The sequence below is a fragment of the Tamandua tetradactyla genome, chromosome 4 (assembly GCF_023851605.1).
Source record: "Tamandua tetradactyla isolate mTamTet1 chromosome 4, mTamTet1.pri, whole genome shotgun sequence".
In the NCBI taxonomy this organism is placed as follows: Eukaryota; Metazoa; Chordata; class Mammalia; order Pilosa; family Myrmecophagidae; genus Tamandua; species Tamandua tetradactyla.
In genome coordinates, this window is record NC_135330.1 from 61,645,891 (window position 1) to 61,666,280 (window position 20,390).

At 50.8% G+C, this 20,390-nt stretch overlaps 1 protein-coding gene across 14 annotated transcripts in view; it reads right to left on the reverse strand.

Annotated features, from left to right (window-relative positions):
- PLEKHA6 (pleckstrin homology domain containing A6) overlaps positions 1 to 20,390 on the reverse strand; it is a 151,412-nt gene that overhangs the window by 27,414 nt on the left and 103,608 nt on the right. For 10 of the 14 annotated variants that reach the window (XM_077157496.1, XM_077157502.1, XM_077157504.1 and 7 more), the window contains 9 exons: positions 17,687 to 17,767; positions 16,883 to 16,997; positions 12,260 to 12,364; positions 11,518 to 11,590; positions 9,018 to 9,118; positions 5,278 to 5,480; positions 2,969 to 3,520; positions 1,205 to 1,721; positions 666 to 752 (listed from right to left, as the gene is read on the reverse strand). In XM_077157496.1, the coding sequence (XP_077013611.1) occupies positions 666 to 752; positions 1,205 to 1,721; positions 2,969 to 3,520; positions 5,278 to 5,480; positions 9,018 to 9,118; positions 11,518 to 11,590; positions 12,260 to 12,364; positions 16,883 to 16,997; positions 17,687 to 17,767 (1,834 nt within the window). Of the gene's footprint in view, positions 1 to 665; positions 753 to 1,204; positions 1,722 to 2,968; positions 3,521 to 5,277; positions 5,481 to 9,017; positions 9,119 to 11,517; positions 11,591 to 12,259; positions 12,365 to 13,985; positions 15,435 to 16,882; positions 16,998 to 17,686; positions 17,768 to 17,996; positions 19,026 to 19,979; positions 20,185 to 20,390 lie in introns of those variants that run through there. The other 4 variants (XM_077157503.1, XM_077157508.1, XM_077157497.1 and 1 more) reach the window with 4 other exon arrangements.

Here is a 20,390-nt window from a genome sequence, read left to right on the forward strand (position 1 = left end):
CGTGCATGGGGAGGGATCAGCCACAAGCCTTTGGGGACAGGAATTCTGCATGTTCCCCTGGTTCTCCCACACACCCAAGTGGAGCATCAGTATCTAGCTCTCTAGGAAGCAAAAATTTTCCAGAGAACAAATTCCAGGAAGAGACACAAATAGAAGGGGCAGAAAAGTGGAAATGTGAGAGGGGAGAGGAAAGAAGGAAGTAGACACAATGGACAATCTTTCCTCCCTCCATCACACCATGTGTGCCTTTCCCCAAGAGGCATCCAGGCAAAGGACGAACATTAAGAGGGGAAAACCTAGAATATCCAGCCTGTTGTTAAGGGCTCTGGCCTGAGCTTTCCTCCAAGCCCGTCACCTAAGTCCCCTGACCTGGTCCCTTCTCCTGCATCCTGGAGAGAGATCGACTGTGTTGTGGTCAGAAGGATCAGGACGTACGGACCCTCTCCTCTGCCTGTGTCATGCGGGGAAGGGGTACCTGGCACCCAACTCTCTCGTGGAGTTAGATTCCTGGCTGAAATCTAGGGAGGAGGTATCCAGAGGCTGCTAAACACCAGATGGACCTGACACCGGGCACAGGGCACCCCCAACACCTGCTCCAGTTCAGCTCCGCCTAGTGGAGACAGAGGGGGGAGGCCCTGAAGAGGTGGAGTGGGGGGCGGACATACCATTTTATCGTGGACCGTGGGGGATGGCGGGTAGTTGTAGGGGAACAGTCCTGCAGGGACTGGCCGCCTGTCTCCCAGGTAATCATACTGGAAGAAAAAGGGGATGGAGAGGTAAGAGGGGTCCTGTGTGGACACAGACTTCCCTATCAACTGAAGTTAAAGGTTAGGGATGCTGGCATTCTGTCCCAGAGCTGATCGCACACTCAGTTAGCAGCGTGCTGTGCTCAAGATCCAAAATGGCACAGCCTCTCTGGTCCCTCTTATACAGAGAGCGTGGTTGCGACACGACCTGGGGGTGGGCACAGAGAGCTGTGCTCCCACTGATGGGACAAGGGAAGCCCCCTAGAATGCTTGTTGAATCAACAGAACCGCAAGCCCAGCAGCTCCATCCAGGCCACGGGCTCCTCTGGACCATGACACGGCCCAGGGACCCTGCATCCCAGCCGCGTCCTCAGCTCCACCTCTTCTCAGCACAGGTCTTACTTAGGCTTCAGGGGGCTTTCATGGGGTGAGGAGGGAAGGGCCGGCTGGCGGCTCACCTTGGGGGAGCTGATGGATCGCCTCATCACATAGGCAGCCGGGTCAGCATAGATGTCCTCGCTGCGAGGTGGGAGCCGATCAAAACGGGCACTCGGTGAGCGGACGGGGGAGTAAATGCGGGCGCGGCTGTAGGAGCCCTGGCTGGGCGAGCGCGGCACAGAGTGGGAACGGGGCTGCAGGGACAGGCGGCGCAGGGAGCCGGAGGCAGCATCCAGCTCGTCGTAATAGACCTGCTGCCGGGAGGGGCTGGGGATCCAGACGGTGCCATCCGGCCGCCCGTAGCCGGCGGGCTCCTTCCACTCCCGCAGCTGGTAGGCAGGGCCGCCCCCGTTGCGGAAGGAGTGGCGTTTGTCCTCCAGGGCCCAGGGCGGGCTGATCCGATCGTAGGCAGGCATCGAGCAGATGCTGTCAGGCCGCACCCCCGGCGGGTAGTACTGGTAATCGTCGGGGTACTGGGGGGAATAGGGGCTGTAAGGCTCAGGGACCCTGCGGGACACAGGGTAGAACCTGGAGGGACTGAGAGAGAGGGGGGACAGGGTGAGGACACCAGACAAATGGGCGCCTTCGCCGCTCCACCCAGGCCCTGCCCCTCCTTCATGACCTCCGGCCTAGGGCAGGGCTTTGGGGGGACCAACCAGGAGGAGGCCGCTGCTCAAGCACTGCGGTTTGTTTCTAGAGATGTCCAGAACCCTGTCTTCTATCCTCAAAGCTCCCTCCCTTAGCCAGCTTCTCTATGCCTGATAGTTCCTTATTTAGAGCTTCAATTTTTGTCTCTTTAAAGTAAAATGCCCCTGGGAAGAAACTGTAAGCCTTATTAGCCATCTCCATGCAGGTGGTGCATTTCCATCAGATCCTCTCCAAAGAGCGGGTCTGAATAACCAGTGAACAGGAGAAAGAACTCGAGTCCACCTGGCCCCCACAGCAGGGCCAAGGACCCTGAGGAGGACAAATGGATGGCCTCCTTGGTTTTAGGATCCTGTCAAAGACAGAACCACTGGGTTCCGGGGTCGCAGGCCAGGCTCTCTCCCCAGAGCAGGCCATATGCCCCCAGGTGCCAGGCCACCCGCTGAGGTGAGCTGGGGTCAGGCCACTGGAGGGTGGGTGCCTCTCAGGCCCAGCAGCCCTCCCCAGGCCTCTCCTGCTGTGCTGGAGCTTGCAGACCCCACCTGCCCTGGAGAACACTACCAGGCACCATAAATGTCCTCACGTTTTTGAAAGCCAGTCACTGGATAAACGGGCCCTATGAGACCTGAGACCAGTAAGTAGCAATGTTTTATCTTGCTTTGTATTTAAACCTCATATAATTAAGGACTTTAAAGCAATTAGAGCTGTTGGAAAATGGAGTGGGTTGGTTCGGTGGTCTGCAAGCCTCTTGTTGGTAGAAACTCCAGACCAGAGGATGTTATAAAAGGGTCAGAGGCACAGACAATGTCTGACTAGAACGATTTGCAGGTCCCCTCCCTGGGAATGACACTGCCTGTGTCCCATATCCCTGTGGAAAGGCAGTGGCTCACTCTGCTCCTTCTTCTAAAGAAGTAGACTGAGAAAGTAAGAGTCACCGGTAGAGGCCAAGCTCTAAAGCTGGAGTCATGGGGCAGGAAAGGACTTGGCAAAGCTGAGAACCATGGGGTTTTCTTGGTTCCCCAACTCAGCCTGGCTTCCTGAGGGTTTCTGACAGGGATTGCCTCACGAGTTACTATCCCATTCCCATGCTCTAACGCTAACACCACGTCAGCGCCACCCCGCTCCCCACCGAGCCTCACCTCCGAAGGTCTTCAGGCGGAGGCACCCCCCGGCGCAGGTTCACCCACTGCTGAAGCTGGTTCATGGAGCTCTTGCGTTGGGCAATTTTGTCTGGGTTGGTGCGTGGTGGGAAGCTCCGCCGGTGTCCCCCACTCTCTCCATCCTGAGGTGGGAAAGCTGTGCTCCCCGGCCTGCTTGGGGAGCTATACTGCCAGCCATTGGGCTGGGCTGCCCGCTCCCCACCCCCGGGGACCCTTGGGCCCTCGGGGTAAGGGCTGCCTGGCTCTGAGGCTGGTTCTGGTCCAGTTTGGATGCCATTGGCTTTCACCAGGGGTTCTTTCTTGACTTCGGGCCTCTCAGGCCTCCTCTCCGTCTTCTCACAGCCTCTGCCATCTCCCTCTCCTCGAGTCTTGGCCTCTGGCTCAGGTTTGGGGAGGCAGTTGTGGGGTGGCTGGTGGTGGTGTTTGCTAGGTGGGATGTTTTCTGAGTCTGGTTTCTCATGGCTGCAGGATGCCAAGGGAGATGGTATAAGTGACTCCAGCCCAGAATGGAGTTGGGTGGGGAGTGGCAGACTGGGAAGGAGAAAAGGAGGGGAGAAGGATGGGCAGGGAGGTACCAACGGAAATAGGATTCAGTGAATTACAGTTCTGCTTCCCAAACCTCCCTGCTTTATCTCCTGGCTCCAGCCACATTCAGCAATTTATTGTAAAATGTAATCTGATCCTGCCTAAGCAAGACATGCTCCTTCTGCCCTCCAGGTCTTCTCCACGCATCACTTTCCACTTATTTTTGCTGACCCTCTTTAAACCCAGCCTTCAAGCTACAGCCAAAAATTTCCTTCTTCAAGACACCTACCAAGACACACCTCACAGAGTCTTGGTCTCCTCCATAGCCTGTCCCTAACCCAGCCCCTCTGAACTTGGTTTGCACTACACTGAAGTTTTACAACAGTAACCATCCTTGATGTCCCAGCTGCAAAGCCTTTTAACAGGTCAGCTCTCTTCCCTATAGAAAGTTGCTTAACTTCCATGAGTCTTGGGCTTCTTGTCTGTAGAATGGGTATAATAATACTGTTGTGAGATAATAAAACATGGAAGGAACCAAGGGCAGAAATTGTTGCCTAAAACTTCACAGGCATATAAACATGCTAATCCCTTCTCCAAAAGAACTTTCTTCCACGACTGGTTTTCTCTTAGAACGTAAGTTCCTCAAGGGCAGGAAACATGTCAGACTTTTCTCCCTCACGTTTCTAACAGCCAATATAGAGCCTTATGCATTTCTATTTACAGTAAATATTTGTGAAATAAATGAACAAACTCTTGGAACTATGGTACTTGATTGAAGCTCAGATGGAACTTCATGACAATTTTCTCCCAATGATTTGCCAAATTGCACATATTCAAGTGCTGTGTGGAAACATTTCTTGGTAAACACTTCTAAGACATGTGAATAGACTCTTGGAATCTATCCTTAGAGTCTATGCTGAAAAACCTCTTTCCAATTTAAGACCTAACTCAAGACTCTACATCAAGTTAAAGTACAGACTGGCACTGAGTCTAAGGATAACAACAGGAGTGATAAATGTTATGATGATGTGTTGAGTGCATGTCAAGTATTTACATATACTATTCAGTCCTCACAACAACTCTATGAGTTGAATTATAATTCCCATTTTTGGTTGAGGAAACTCAAGTTCAGAAAAGTTAAGCAACTTACCCTGAGGTTACACTGTGGGCAAGTAGCCAAGTTGGGGTTCAAACCTGAGCCCACCTTCTTCCAAAGGCTGTGGGTTTAACCACAGGCACAGCAGAAAAAAAAAAACAGGAAATGACCTTGACTCTCAGTCCCTGGCCAGGCCCAGATAGAACCTGGCTTCTCTCTCAGCCACCATCAGCTCAGAGAGAAGTGGAGGAGTAAGGTGGGAGGAGAGAGACTACAGGCTCAGAAATGACTTAGCCTGGGATGTCAGGAAGGAGGGACGGGGGAGCTTTATTACAAAAAAATGACAACCACATTTTTCTGTCTTCACCAAAGTTTGAGCCATAGGAAAGGACTTTAAATAATAGCAAGACAGGTTTTTAAGTTTACTAGAAAAACCTGCTGAAGGTCAGATTTGCAGGTTATCTATCTTGCATGTCTGTGAACCTGTCCTTCTCTGGAGTCTTAGGGTACAGAGGAGGCTCCTGCTTTTGGAGTTGGGTGCAGGATACCTGCTAAGAAACAAGGCAGTGGCTCACATGCTCACACTGGGCTCACCGATGGCATAGGGTTGGGCCTCCTTTGGCACCACCCACTCCTCTGGCCCCATGCCTGGCACCCTGAAACTCACTTGTGGCGTGCAGCTTGGGGCGCCAACTTCTGGGCCGGAGGGATCTGTACTCGGGCAGCTTCCCCCATGGCCTGGATCCAGGCCTCTTGCTCCTCAGGGCTCTCAGCACTGAAGAAGTAGGTGCGGACACCCGCATGCTCAGCCTGCGGGGAGAGGCAGTACGTGGAACTGGCCCCGGCCTCGTCCACCCAGCACACAGTCACCTGTAGGAGAGGACACCAACACCCAGAGAATCGGTGGTCAGAGGGGCCATCCCCTTGACCTGCAGCAATTTTCCCCACATGGAACTTAGGGATAAGGTGAAGAGGGTGGCCCACAGCTAGCTCGAGTGCTCCAGCTAGCATCCAGGTGTCTCTTGGCTCACTCTCTGGATGGCACTTGGCAGACCAATCTCCAGGGAACCTTTCTGCCCCACCTGAGATGATTATAAGCAGGGGGGACAATTACCATGACCACTCTCCCATCATATTCCATCTCTAATTTGAAGGGCAATTACCCAAAGTCTGGGAGAGATGTGCCTCCCCCCACCCCCCATCCCCCACCCCATGCACATGCCAATCTCAGCCCCAGCTTCACCACCGAGAAGCTAGTCCTGGCTCTGCCGTGAGTAGAGATGCCCAAGCCTCTATCTCCATGGGCACGCAAGGGGCATGCACTGGCATATGGACGGACACACTACCTAGTTGGTGGTCGTGAGCGGGCGCAGCAGGCGGAAACCCAGAAGAGAGCTCCTGTCCAGAGGAGGGGTCCTCACGTGGTCAGTAGGAGGAGAAGCAGAGAACAGGCCGACCAAATACCAGAGGGAGAGACAGAGATGATGTGGAAGGAAACCACGAGGAGCTCAGTGAGGGGGTGAGGGGTACACCATCCAGTCTCTCAGGCCTCTCCACCGGGACCACAGCACCCGACCGCGCCTGGCTCAGCCCACAAGGATGAGGGCCATGGAGAGTGTGCTGTACTAAGGGAATTTGGGCTGGCAGTGGTGAGTAAGTCAGGGGATCGAATCTTAGCTCTGTTCCTGCCCTGCTTTGCCATTTGCAAGCAAGTTGCTTTTTCGCTCTGGCCTTAATGGACATCTCTGATTAATGGGGAGAATCTACATCTGGTGAAACTCAAGGTTCTTTGGCCACGAGAAAAAGATGCTCCAGGGCTAGATTCCTTCTGGGACCTCAGCATACTCCTCGGGTGAGAAGTTCCAATCTCCCAGAAAAGGCAGGTAGCCCTGTTTACCCCCAGTCAACTGAGGAGATCCAAAAAGGATTAAGAGTCTCAGGCGCAAGCCTTACTTCAGCTTCTGACCACCTGAGTGCTGAATCCTGGGTCTCTGGACGTTGGAAGGAGAGAAGACAGGTCTCCCCAGACCAAGCCCCTAGGCTCTCCTAAGTAACAACACTGAACTGATACACCCCAAATCCTTTCCCAGCCCAACCCACAGGAGGCTCCCCCTATCACAGTACAGTCCCACCATATACCCCATTTCTTCGGCACTTGCTTTCTCTGTCATGAACCATTCCCCAGCCAGGGAGCGCCTGAGTTCTCTCTGGGTGGGTTGGGCCTCCTTCCTCTGACCCTCCCCCCAGTCTCTACCCCCCCACCCCAGCAGGGGGCCCAGCATGTGGGCAGAGTTCAGGATGGGTGGAGGACAGGGCAGGGAGGTGCTGACTCTGAGCCAGCGGAGCTGGAAGGCGGCAGCTCCTACTTAAAATTTAAACTAGAGAGACGTGGGGCCCAAACAAGCCCCCTGGGGTGCGGAACACAAGGTTATTATGGAGAGGAGAGAAAAACAGGCCGGACTTGTGGGTGTGAACTGGGGCGGGAAGGGGTGGGCAGCAAATGAATTAATCAATTCAACGAGCATTTAGTGAGCGGCTGGCGAGTGCAGAGCTGTGCCCTGGGCACCAGTCACAAAGAAGGAAGCGACACGGTCTGTGCACTTGAAGAGCTCACAGTCACGCTGGGGGACAAAACATGCCCAGGGGAACAAGTTGAAAGGAAAGGCACCGGAGCATGTGCTTGTGACAAGGGAAGGTGGAGGGCCTGGGAAAAGGCGCGGCTGCTGATGGGGAGCTGGGAGGGAACCCCAGCCTGCAACTGTGAAAGGGGGCCAGGGAATCAGGGGAGGTACCCCAGCAGGACAACGCCCACCAAAGCCCCAGGGAACCGGGGTGGGGAGAGGTTAAGGCATTCAGCAGCAGGCTGGGTGGGGTCAGCTCCCGGCTCTTCATTATTAGGCATCCAAGAGTGTCCTTTGGTGGCCACAGCAGGACAAGCCTCCTGTCTTTCTCCACTCCCCTCCCTTCCCTGGGGAAGAGCCACTGAATAGCCACCATCAGAACCCTTTGTGGGCCACTGAACATAGCACAGGGTTGGGTTTTAAAGAGGCCATGTAGTCCCTGGGGGGAGGGGCAGGAGGCGAGGGGCCAGGTGGGCCTAGAAATGAGATCTGGGTTTTAAGGTGTGTGCTAGTCAATCCAAGACACTTGCCTAACAATGCCTGCTGCTGACAGTGCTCTGTGCTGGAGTGGGTACGAGGCTGTAAACAGGTCTGGTAGGGAGGGTGAGATAGGCAGTGTGATTGTGTGTGGGTGTATGTGTGCATCTGTGTATAGCAGGGTTGTTTGTTGTTGGTTCAACAGCCTGTTCCTATTTCCCCAGCTTAGAGCCTGGCTCCCTGGAGCCAGAGTATTATTAATTGTTCATTTTGTTCACACCTCTTGCCTCCAAGACCCTGGGGGGCTGGAAACTAATTATGTGCCAAATATGCTCCTCCTTGTTCCCCAAAGGAGTTCCTGTGTGTGCTGCCCACCTGTTTTCTGTGGCCGGGTGACCACAGTCTGAAGGGCGGAAAGGGACCAGAGGCTCTGTGGCTCTAAGAGCTCACACTGACCTGGCATGACCTGCAGGTCCTGTCATCTGACACCATTGCTTTGGGTTTTAAGGGTCTTGTACAGCGATTACCAATGGTGGCAGAGAGGGATTTCTACTAAGAAAATGCATGGTTGCTCTTATAACTTCAAATTTGGAAAATGTAGAAAGAACCTATGGGCTTTGCATGACAAAATACATAAAGGACATGCAATTTTTATTCTTTTTAATGAGTCATGAATTTTTAAACATGGAAAAACCTTGGCCTAGGATGAGCTGGATCTCTTCCTACCCCACCCCCTCACCCCCAGAGATTCAAGAGAGTGACACCATATGGGCAGGTGAACCCCAACTTCCTGCACATTTGTTCTCTCAAATTTTTGTCTCCACGTGGAGGTTTACATTTCTTAATTGTAATCAAAGATAGAAAAATGTGAGCAAGTTTGCCTGGGGTCCAGTCTGCTGGGCCCAAGGTGAGGAAGCAGCCTTTCCAGAAGAGCCCATGCAGCCCACAGCTCCTGCCTCTGCTACGAGGTACTCCCCAGGTGACAGGCATGGGACAGAAAGCCCAAGGGCTCAGGACACGGATATTTCTTGCCCAGGTAAAACTTGGTACCACTGAAGCACATCTCTACTAGCCTAGCCTGGGGAGATCTACCCAGACCCCAGAGAAGGAGAGGAAGGCATCCAGGCTGGGCCTCATCTTAGCCTTGTGCGCACCTCTGCAGGGCCCTTGCTGACTTCCCCCAGCCCCTGCCACCCCTGAGATTCCTTAGGGAGGTGACTCTTATTCCTACTCCATCCTCATATGCTCTAGAAGAACAGCCCCCTTCCACCCCCCCATACCCCAACCTGGGAGAGGTGGCCAGACTGACCTTAAAGGTGTGTTTGCGGCTGATGTTGTCTGAGGGCTGCACGGCAGCCACCCGGAAGCTCAGGAGGGGGATGCTGCCCAGGACGCTCTCCTCCTTCTCATCTGCCGGGGAGGGAGAGGCACAAGGGAGACGTGAGAGCATGTGTGTGTGCACAGTATATCAGCCCTGTTAGGATACATACCAATAAATATTTGTTGCTCCATCTGCTATTGGGGCCACTGTGCCCAACCATGCAGGGTGTGCCCTGCAGAGGTCCAAGGGACATACTCCCTAGAGCCGGGCAACGAGGCGGCTCTGCAGACACTGTTCTGGACACTGGGACGATAGTGGGGAATGAGAGAGGAGTCGGATCCATGTTTGGGAAGCTGACACTCTATTAAACATGGACACGAATGAAGAACAGCTAACAATTTCGGAATGCTCACTATATGTCAGCAACTGTTCTAAGTGAAATGCCTCAACGCATTCAACCTTCCCAACAAGTCTATGAATAGTTAGTCACATTTTAGACGTATGGAAATTCAGAAAAGCAGAAAGGTTAAGGAATTAGTCCTTGCTTACTTAAGTGGTAAGTGGCAAAATTGGTCTTCCAGACCAAGAAGTCTGACTCCAAAAGCTAGCATTCTAACCACTGTCCTATACTGACTCAGTAAACAGGTCCATCCCAATGGTGATACACGTAACTGGGTAATGGGACAGAGTGGTGAAGAGCAGAGAAGCCAGTCTTTGGCTGTCTCCTCTAGGCAACTGCTTCAAAGATTCTTTCAGATGCCTGGTCACTTGCTTTGCTTTCTCCTTCACAGTCCCTAAGTCTCTACAAGGGATACACCCACCAAATGGAGCCTCCTGACCCTCTTTTCTTGGGGACAGGCTAACAAGCAGACTGTTCATCCGGGGTCTCCAAAGGGACCTGGTAGATTAGCTATCAACAGAAGATCAGAAAGCCCAGGGAGGTGGTGTGGGAACAGATGGGGGGCAACTGTGAAATGCAGAAAGTCTGAAACCAGGGCAAATCCCTTCCCCAGGATTGCTATTTATTCCCTGGGCTGAGGGCTCTGTAAAACATCATGTTAGGGTTCTGAAGGGATCTCAGTAAGGGTTATCAAATTCTTTAGCTCCCTCTGCTCTTACTCCCCACTTCCACAAGATATTTGGTCCCAGGCCCAGTCTCTCTGACCAGACCTCAGTACAGTGCCCAGAGGTGAGGGGTCAGCCAAGGAAGAGGAGGGTTCAGGGCTGGGATCCAGGAGGTACCTTCAGGTGGTCAACCTCTGGAGGACATGGAGTCCCCTCTGTGATATATTTCAGGTCTGTGTTTGGATGGGAGTCCTGAGGCCACAAGACAGTAAATCCACATTTTGGTGTGTCTTGCCTTATTGAGTTCCCAGCTTTTTGAGGTTCTACCCTCACTGCCATTCCCCAGGCCTTTCCTTTGCACAGACTCTGACTTTCCTCCTAGCTTCCTTCATGCTCTGGCTCCAGTGCAATCCTACGGCCCCAAGGTCCAGCAGGGCCTCAGCCTGCACAAACTGCTCTCTCCCAATCCTGGGAGTGTGACTCTGTGACTGTCCCTGTACACTTGGCCTCTTCTTCATTTCTCTCTTCAGGCTTCAGGTGGCAGTAACTCAGGGCACAGGGACAGCAGTGTTGGGGGGTGTGGGTCACTGGGTACAACCTTTGTTTGCCAAAGTTAATGATTCATCAAATTGCTGCTGAGAACCCTGGAGAGAGCAGTGCTCAGCCATTCCGAGGCAACGAAGGGAAGGAAAGGAAATAGCTTCTCCTACTTTGAAATTATTTTACCCTCTCTCCCATAGCCTTGTTTGCCCCTCAGCCCCCGGGCCCGTTTCCCTGCACTGCATCAGCAAGAGGTGACTATGACTGTCTACCACCCTTGCCATTTCCCTCAGTGCCCACCTTGACACAATTTGGCTGTATATATTTTTAAAATAACTTCCTAGAGGTGGCTGCACCAAATTTATCAGATTTTTGTTGTTTTTTGGGGGGTGGGGGGCAGGGTAGGAAGCAAGGGTTGGGGTAAGCAAAGAGGATGAAAGCTGGGGGATAATATTTATTTAGTCAATATTAACTAATTGAGCACCTACTATGTGCCGCATACCGTTTTAGATACTGTGGATGAATCAGTGAACAAAACTGACAAAAATTCCTGCCTTCACCGATTGATAGGAGGAAAGTCAACATACAAGCTCCAATTAGCCAGCAGAGCTTCCTCCTTTTCTTCTCCCCCACCCCCTAAGGAACTAGAGCTCTGCCTGATACCTGGTGGGTAGTCAATAAATACTTGTTGGACATGAACTGAATGAGCAACTGAGCTTTGTCTTTATTCCACCGTCATGTCCCACTGTTTCTGGTAATACAATATAGAGAACTGCCCTTCCCCAAACCTGCCATCCAAAGCAGAGCACAAAATATGGCAGGATGAGAAAAAGTGGTGGGTCCTGGCTTCCCATAGCCCCTTCTAGCCCATGGACAAGCTTACCTTTATAATAGAAGAGGCAGCGATCCACCAGGACGAACCAGCGCTTGTTCCATTGCTTAACCCCGGAGCTAGCCTGCAGGCCACATGGAGACACATGAGAGACTGTAAGCAGGGCGTGGGGGAGGAGGTGGGATGCGGTGGAGAGACGGCACTAATTATAAGGACATCCTGGCTCTGGTTGCCATTCTGCCACTGAGTGGCAGCGAACCCCTTGAGGCCTCAGATGCAGGGAACTGACGTTAGATTATTCCCTGTGACCTTCCAGCTCTGTCATTCGGGGGCTCAGTGCCTCCCCTGGGAAGATGACAGGGGCAAAAGATGAGCTAGAATGAATGAGCAGAAGGGCAGGCAGTCTGGGGAGAATTGGTAGACAGATGCCATCCTCCTCTGTAGTCTCTGTAATAGGGACCCCTGGACTTGAAGGAGATGCCTTCTCCATAGCAAGAGGGCCTGGTGAGCCTGAGCTAGTGGGTTGCTCTGATAGGGCTGGTGGCCTCATTCAAGATCACTGCATCTGCGCATCAGGAGACCTGGCTAGATTCCCAAATTTAGCACTAATTTATCTGGATGACCTTGGGGAGATGTTCACCCTCTCTGGGCCTTTATAAATTTAGAAGAATCATCCACAGAGGCAATAGAGGGCATGCCAAAAAATACATGGACTGATGTGACCACAGAGAGTGACAATGCTATGAAGAGAAAGGCAGTGATGACGGCAGGCAGTATGGCAGAGGGGCCTCACCTGCTTGAAAAGCCAGCCCGCCTTGGTGACAGGTGCGCTGGGGTTCCTCTTCATGGAGTGAGAGCGCTTGCCAAAGGCAATGGCTTTGCGTGATGTTCGGGTCGCCTAGGGTGGCAGAGAGGGAGAGCCTGATCTTTCTTCCCTCCTCCTTTCCGCTCTATCTGCAAAGGCAGCGACCACTGCCCTTTCTCATCCAGAGATCCACTTCCCGGAGGCCCAGGTAAATCTTGGATTGCCTTACTAACTGGATTCTTTGGCTTTCTCTTTTCTCATCTCTAAAATGGGGCTCAAATGAATAGTCCTGCCTGTCTTACAACATTTTTTTGAGGAGAAAATAAGATTTCTCTTTTTACTCCCAGCCCAGCCTTTCTTTACTGTCCTCATTCCCTACCTCTTTCACAAGACTTTCTGGGACCCACTGAACTCAATTCATTCCCCTCCATCATCGCTCTCTCAGAGCCCCTTTCATTCTCACACCCACCACACCGCAGAGCAGGGATGATACGTGGGTGTCCTCCCTGTTCTGTATTGCCATGTGGACGCTATCATTCTTTCACATTCTGGCAACAGCCTCTCTTCTTGGGGCACCACTGTTTGATCTTCCACTGGTAAACCCTTCCCAATACTATCAGCTTCTAAAGCACTCTTTCAGAGTCTACGGACTTTGATTATCAGTCATCTTTTTCATCCCGAGTCCTGCCGTGACTGGAAAATTTCATTGTTCTTCAGGAGGACCCATCTGATACCCTAACTTTACACTATCTTGGTATTCCCAACTCCAAAACCCTTCATCTTCACTTTCAGTAACTTACTCTCATCAGCAGACCTCAGAGCTTTCAGAAAGCTCCAAACCCTTACCTCACGAACATCTTCATTTCTAATATTCCCAATTTCTGATGACAACATGCCATCCTTTTGGCTTTCTCACCCCATCATTCAACTATACCAGCTATTCTACTTCATTACAATTCCCAGACCCTCAGCCCTTCCCCCTTTCTCAGGATCCATTAGCTACCTCCTGGTTTTATTTTCTTCCAAAGCCTCGGCCCCATGGGGGAGTATAATAACCACATTCTCAAAATCCCATCCATTCTCTTTCTGCTCCACTGCCTCTAAAACTCAGAATTCCAGATCGATTGCAGATTAATCAAATTATCTACCTTCCTATACCCACCAACAGAGTGTGGTATTTCTAGAGGAAAACCACACATCAGTACAGACTGGGGCTGCTGCAGACCCACAGCCTCCAAACCTACCTGGGGTCAGCCCCAGACGGCAACTCTTCTCCTAACCCTCACTATTCTCTAAGTCCTCTTAACTTCCCCTGCTTCTGCCCTCCACATAGTGGCCCTGGCTCCTCCTTTAAACATTGATGTTATCAGACATGCACTTCTTCAATTTCATGCGCTTTTACCTAGAAAATTATTGTCCTGACCACTATCTTTGCTTCTCTCCTCCCAATGTCAAAAGAAGGCCATTGTCTTCCTTTTCAAAGCTAACACTTCTGACCTGCCATCTCCTCTGAGACTTTGCTCCATCAATCAACCCCTCATAGATTTCTGCCTTCAACTTGTCCTTGTCCGCTAGCCTCAGGTAACATGTTCAAGTCTTTCCATCTTAAAACACATTTCTCTTTTTCCCCTCTCTCATGCATACCCTTCCCACAAAACACAAGCACTTGAATTCTCCCTTCAACCCTAACCCACTGTCCACTGCCAGACACCACCTTTCATTGCCCTATCCCCCTTCTCTTCAGGGCCAGGATACTGGGAAGAGTTGTGATTTCCTCTCCTCCCATTTACTCTTAAACCTCCTCTACCTCTTTTCTGAAGCAGCTCTTATGATGTCATGAATTAAGGTTGCTCGGTCTGTGAGCACTCTAAAACATTGGGCAATATTAAACTTTCTGTCCTTCCTGAAGCTCTTCTTGTGATCTCCACGACACTATTCTTGGCTGTTTCAGTACCTCCACCTGGGGCCACTCTTCAATCTCCCTTTTTCTGCACTGTGTTGGTAGACTTCAACTAAACTTTTATTCTCATTTTTTTCATTATACATTGCATCTAGGTAGTCTCTTCTATGTCCGTTGCTTCAACGATCAGAAATAGACTGAAAATTCCCAAATCTTTATATAAGGCCACTCTCCTAGCTCTGTAACAGTTTTGTAGTTGTCCCACAGGGACCAAACATCCTTTTTCTAATTAAGCCAGTTCTTCTCTATGTCTAATCTTGATGAATGATACCATAATTCACCAGGCACCCCAACCAGAATTCTGAATCAGATCATACTGTTCCCTCCTTCCTCCATTCCTTTACCCAATCATTTATATAGGGCTGACAATGCTATCTCCTTAATAGGTCTCAAGTCTGTCTTTTCCTCTCAGTTTCCACTATTGTAGTCTTACAGGTCCTTATCTCCTCTTAGTAGCTAAGGTTATCTTTCCAAACCCATATAATCATGTTACTCCTTAGCCTGAAGTTTATCACTCTCTCATCACTTAGAAAAGGCTTAAATCCCTCAGCATCACACAAAAGGATGGTCTGTAAGATTTGGCCAGGCCTATAATCCTCTTCCAGCCACTCTCCCAGACAGGTCTTGCCTCTGGTTTATGCCAAACTCCTGATGGGTCTCTCTATCACCTGATGCCTTGGCTCACCATGCTCTGTCTGTCTGGAAAGCTTCATGTTCCCTTGTCCACTGAGAAATTCCAATTCATCCTTTAAAGCCTAGCTCTATACTGCCTCTGAACAGAGTTAGCTCCTTCCTCTGAAACCTGGTGGTTGTTTCCCACAGTTAGCTTCTTCCGCCAGTCTCCTGCTAACCCCTCAATGTCCTGGCCTCTTATCTTTCTGCCATAGCTTCTCAGCAACCTTCAACCTCGGGAGGTCCGTCCACCCATCTGCCTTCTCTGCTTTCACAGCCAGGCTATGAGCAGTGCCAGATGAGAACCACACGGGCCTGTGGACTGGGACCACCCAGATTCATAATCAACAACCTCTGATGACCCTGAAACATTATCAGACAATACTTCACATGGAGCTTGTTGGCTACCATTCCTGACCATTAAGCCTGTGCCATGTATCCTTAAGCCACACACACAGTTCCACCTACCCCACTCCTCTCGGCAAAAAATCGACCTCCTACATTCCTGAAAAAATTGAGGACATTGTTTGGGAATGTCATTAATTTCCCACCACCACCACCCCACCCCACTCCCACTGCCATCATTTTTCATATCTTTTAAAGCAGTCTCAGAATAAGAGGTGCGCCTTCCCCTGTCCAGGCTAATAGTGCCCCTGGGTCTGACCCTGCCTCCACAGGAGCCTGACTCACTGCCTCCTGAACCCAACTACTCGATTGTTCCCCCCCTCAGGCCTCTCACTTTTTAAAACAAGACAAACAATAAACAAACAAAGCCTCCCTGGATCTGGCATATCTTCTCGCATCCCACCACCCACTTCCATTCACAGCCAATTTGATATTTCAGACTTTTCAGAAAATTTTTCAAACATTTCAGAAAAGTAGAGAATAACTATGATGACCACCACTTTGTATTTCTTCCCTAATAAAACATGGCAAATAGAGTTGAGACACCACCAGCCCCAACCATCCTTCAAATCCTTCCCAGTCTCTCTACCTTAGTCTTCCTGCCCATGGTCTTATATGTGTACTACAAATTGATTTATATATATATATATAGGCTTGCTTTTCATAATTGTATACTTTAAATAAATGTTACAGTTTGCACATTCTGCAACTAGCTTATTCTTAATATTACGTTTTCAACATTTATCTGGTTTAGTACTGCTTGTTTTTATTTTCGGAGAGCACTTCACTGCATGAAATACTGCAATTTATTGCCTAGCTTCTTAGAAGAATAGTTTCTAGTCTTCACTGCTTCCACTTCTCCCTCCCATTTCCTCTTCACAACTCACCAGCTTGGCTCGGGACCTCATCAGGCCACCATACGCTGCCCTTGTCAGGGTCTTCCATCACCACACTGTCGCCAACCCCAATGGGCATTTTCAGTCCTGATCTTACTCAACATCTTTGCTCTTCTCTGGGTTGCTTTTTCCTCCTCAAGTCTCTCTTCCCTCCATTTAGGGGACAGCATCCTCCTAGTTTTCCTCCTCCCTCTCTGAACTCTCTATCACCATGTCTTTCAGGGCTTATTCTTTCACTGTCCTCTTAGATCAGTGGTTCTCAAGGATGGTGGGGCAGTTTTGTCCCCCAGAGAACATGTGGCAATGTCTGGAGCCACATCTGATTGACAGAACCGCAGGGGGGTTGCTACTAGCATCTACTGGATAGAGGCCAGAGATGTTGCTAAACATCCTATGAATGCCCAGGATAGCCACACACCACAAAGGATTATGTAACCTAAAATATCAACAGTGCAGAGGTTGAAACCCCTGGTCTAGAAGTTTGTTTTCTACAAGGTTCTGGCCTGAGCCCTCCTCCCTTTCCACTCTCCACACCCTCCCTGGTTACCTCATCTACTCATGGGAGACTTGCAGAAGTAGCTGGGCAAACTAATAAGTTTCTAGGATTCTCTGAGATCCCACTAAACATGCACTGAAGGCATTTCCTGCCTGACAGCTTGCCCTGGGAACTAGACTCACCCGGACGTTGGGCCGCTCTGGAGGGACTTCGGACACCATGTTGTGGTTGGGTATGTCACTGTTGGTGGTAGCCGGGCGTTTACCACCTGTTTTATTGGACATGTCCAAGGCCGATCTGATTTCAAATTGACAAAGAAGAGACTAGTCAAAGCCAAGAAAGAAGGGAAACCACCCATCCCTTCTCCCTACCTTGTCACCTCTGTTTTAGCATCAGTTTAATTTAGATCCTGTAGGTGATACCAAGTGGTCATCTTAGCTGTTTCCTAAGATTATATGCCAAGAATCCTGAACATTCCCCTCTTTCTTTCCTGAAAACTTATTTCAAAACATCTAGACCCTAGGACTCTAGAATTTCCTTTCTTTTTAATCTAAAACACACAATGACCCAATGGACTGTGAGAGTCATTTAATTATCTACTTTCCACCCCCATCCCCCCTTAATTCAGTGAGCCAGCATCCACATTAAAAGGAGTTAACGTTTGGATCTCCCAATTATACCAGATTCCCTAACTCCTGTCTTCAAAGGTCCCTACGTGATCTGTCAGACTCGGCCCTTTCACTCCTTCAGCTCAACCAATGGGATGCAGTGACCTGAGTTCTGCTACATCCTGTAAAAAGCGGATGAGCACATCAAGCCAGAAGGGTCTCAGAAGCTTCTGGGACTCAGAGCTGAGGTGAGGAATCCTAAACCCCTTCTGCGCTCCTTTTTTCTCCCCTTACCTCCCTTTCCAACTGTAAGGTGGCAATAGGGTAATGGTGGTTAAGAATGAGAAGGCCAGACAGCAAGCTAGGGAGCAAACTTACGTTTTCAAGTCAAATTTTTTGTTTTCCTCTGGGACCTGGCCCGTCACTGGGTGGAGAAATGTATTGCGTCTTTCATTATGGCTGTAGAGGCAAAAGAGACAAGTTGTGGTAAAGATGGCGAAGGCAGAGACGAAAGCCAAAGGCTAGACAGACTCTGAGCAGTGACAGAGATGAGATGAACACTTAAGGAGACTGTCCCTCTGTCCTCCAGGTAGGGTCGGTGGGGTCAAGGTGAATAGTCAGTGTTAACTGCTCACTAGAGAGCCCCCACAGGTCCTAATAAGCCACACTTAACCCTTTCAGTGCTCACCCTGGATGCGTGGGGGACGGGGTAGGGAGGAGGATTCAGTAGCCCCTTCAACACAGTCAAGATTTCACACAGGTTCTCCCAGGGACAACTTCTGGCACGGTTGCTCATAAAAAGTGCTCCCTCATTATTTGCTAAAAGAATGCTCTTGTGACCTTGGACTCTTCACTCTTCTGCCTCTTCTGCTTTATGTTCCAATCTCTTTTTATAAATGAAATGGGAGATTTAGAAACTCCTTTCTTGAGCTTGGCCTGGTCCTGCCCACACTCTAAGTTCAGGGTCCCCCTCTCTAAAGGTTACTTGATGCAGCCGAGACCTCAGGAGCTGTCAGGCATGGAGGTTAGTGCTGGCTCAACTGTCAGATCTAATTAAGGGATGCTGTGGCTCAAGAGTGGGTTGGGGTGTCGTGAGGACAGCCTGCCAGGAAGCAGGAGGGAGCATTAAACAAGCACTGGGTATATGCAGAGGCAGATGGGGAGCAGTATTGTGGAGTCTCCTTTGGGAAGTCCTGCTGGGCTTTTCTGGCTGTCTGAATGTCAGGCTAGCTCTCTGGTGGGCTCTCAAGAGAGACAGATAGAGCTTGGAGGAGGGCTGGTGCATGGGTCTAAACCACAAATGGTAGGCAAATGAGATGAATTCTGCAAGCAGAGACCACCTGGCAAGATTGCTGTAGTAGAGATGCAAGCACCTGGCCTATGAGTGGGTGGTGGTGGTGGTAGAGGCTGGATTAGTTTTAAGGTCCTCGTCACCCATCCCTCTTGAGAGATCCTGAGGGAGCCCGGGCAAGGTCTCCTCTACCCTAGGAAGCAGGCACCAGGATGGAGCCTGCTGAGGCTGCTCCCAGGCCTCGCCAGTCCTAATATCAGGCCACTTGAGCACACCCATGGCAAAGGGCCAGCACCCTGTTTGCCAAGCTGCAGGTCAGCTAGTGCTAGTGGAGAAAGACCTTACCTTGGTCCTTTCAGCTGCATGAAAGAAGTAAAATGACCTTTTAGAGACCCCCTTTTAATAGCCCAGAACACGTGCCAGACCTCGGGATGTCTGCTGAGGCTAAAGATTACATCAAAGCATGTTTTTTTCAGCTTCCAAACCAGTCATATTCAGATCTGCATCTTGACGTGTAGGAGACAGAAGCCACAGGGGCAGGGGCTGCAGCCTAGGTAGAAATCTGGATTATGCAGCCAGGACCTTCCAGGCAGGACCCTAAATCTGGCCAGTGTCCAACAAGACCTGTGTTCCAACTCTAACATATTGATAACTTCTTCCCCCTTGTCCAAACTGCATTCCCACCTGTCTCCCTTGTCCGACAAGGATGCTCTCCTCAGTAGTAAGGGGTCTCTGTGAGGAGGGGTAGCCCAGTCATCTCCAGTTACCCTTGCTCTGGCTCTGTCCTATCTAAGGGTCTGGGGACAGGCATTCTGTGACAACTAAGGTCCTTCCAGCGTGAAGGTCTCTGCTTTCCCCAGAGCAACACAGCACCTGCTCCCCACTGACCCTCCAGGCCCCTTCCCACTCAGCACACTCCCAGTGGGAGGTAACTGCTAAAACCTTCCCTACACATACACCGAGATAGGCCTACACACACACACACACACACACACTCTCTCTCTCTCTCTCTCTCTCTCTCTCTCTCTCTCTCTCTCTCTCTCTCTCTCTCACACTCTCTGAGGGAAGTTACATACACATTCTGTTATCAGTGATCACAAGACTTTCAGGGTAAGGCAAATCTCTCCATCCACGCCCCAGAATCTCCTACCCAGCAACCACTACAAATGACGTCCTCTCTCCACCCTGGCGCTACCAATTTCAAAACAGCTTCCCCTTTACAAGCACTGCAATGCAGCAACCATTGACCTAACTACTTTCTTCTCCAGGTCACCTCAAGCAGACCCCTCACTCTGAAGCCTGAGGATCCAAACAGGATGAGCTGCCAACTCAGCCTGCTCTGACTTAACAAGGCTCACAGACCATGGAAGAAATTCCTACCTGACCCGTCGATCGGCCCGAAACTTCAACATCTTTTTGGCAGCTCTGTCCCCAGTTCAGCAGCCTCAGAGGACCTGCCAGCCACCCTGCTCCTACCATCCCTCTGAGAAGTAAGTCCTCCAGTCCCTCTCGCGGTGCCGTGGCAGAGAACCGGGGTGAGCAGCAGCAGGGACTCTGCTGGTCCCCCTTCCTTCTGGCTCCGGCACTAGAAAAGGGGAGGGGGCTCTCACTGGGTGGTGGTAAGGGGTGCCCAGGTGCCCTTGAGGGCCTGCAGCTTCCTAGCATTCAGCGGGATTGCTACCAGCCAGGGCAGAATAAGCAAAGAGGGGACGATATCCTCCCAGTTCAGATCCCCAAGGAGAAAGCGCTGAAATGGAGAGACAGGCAGGCACACGCGGAGCGGGTGTACAC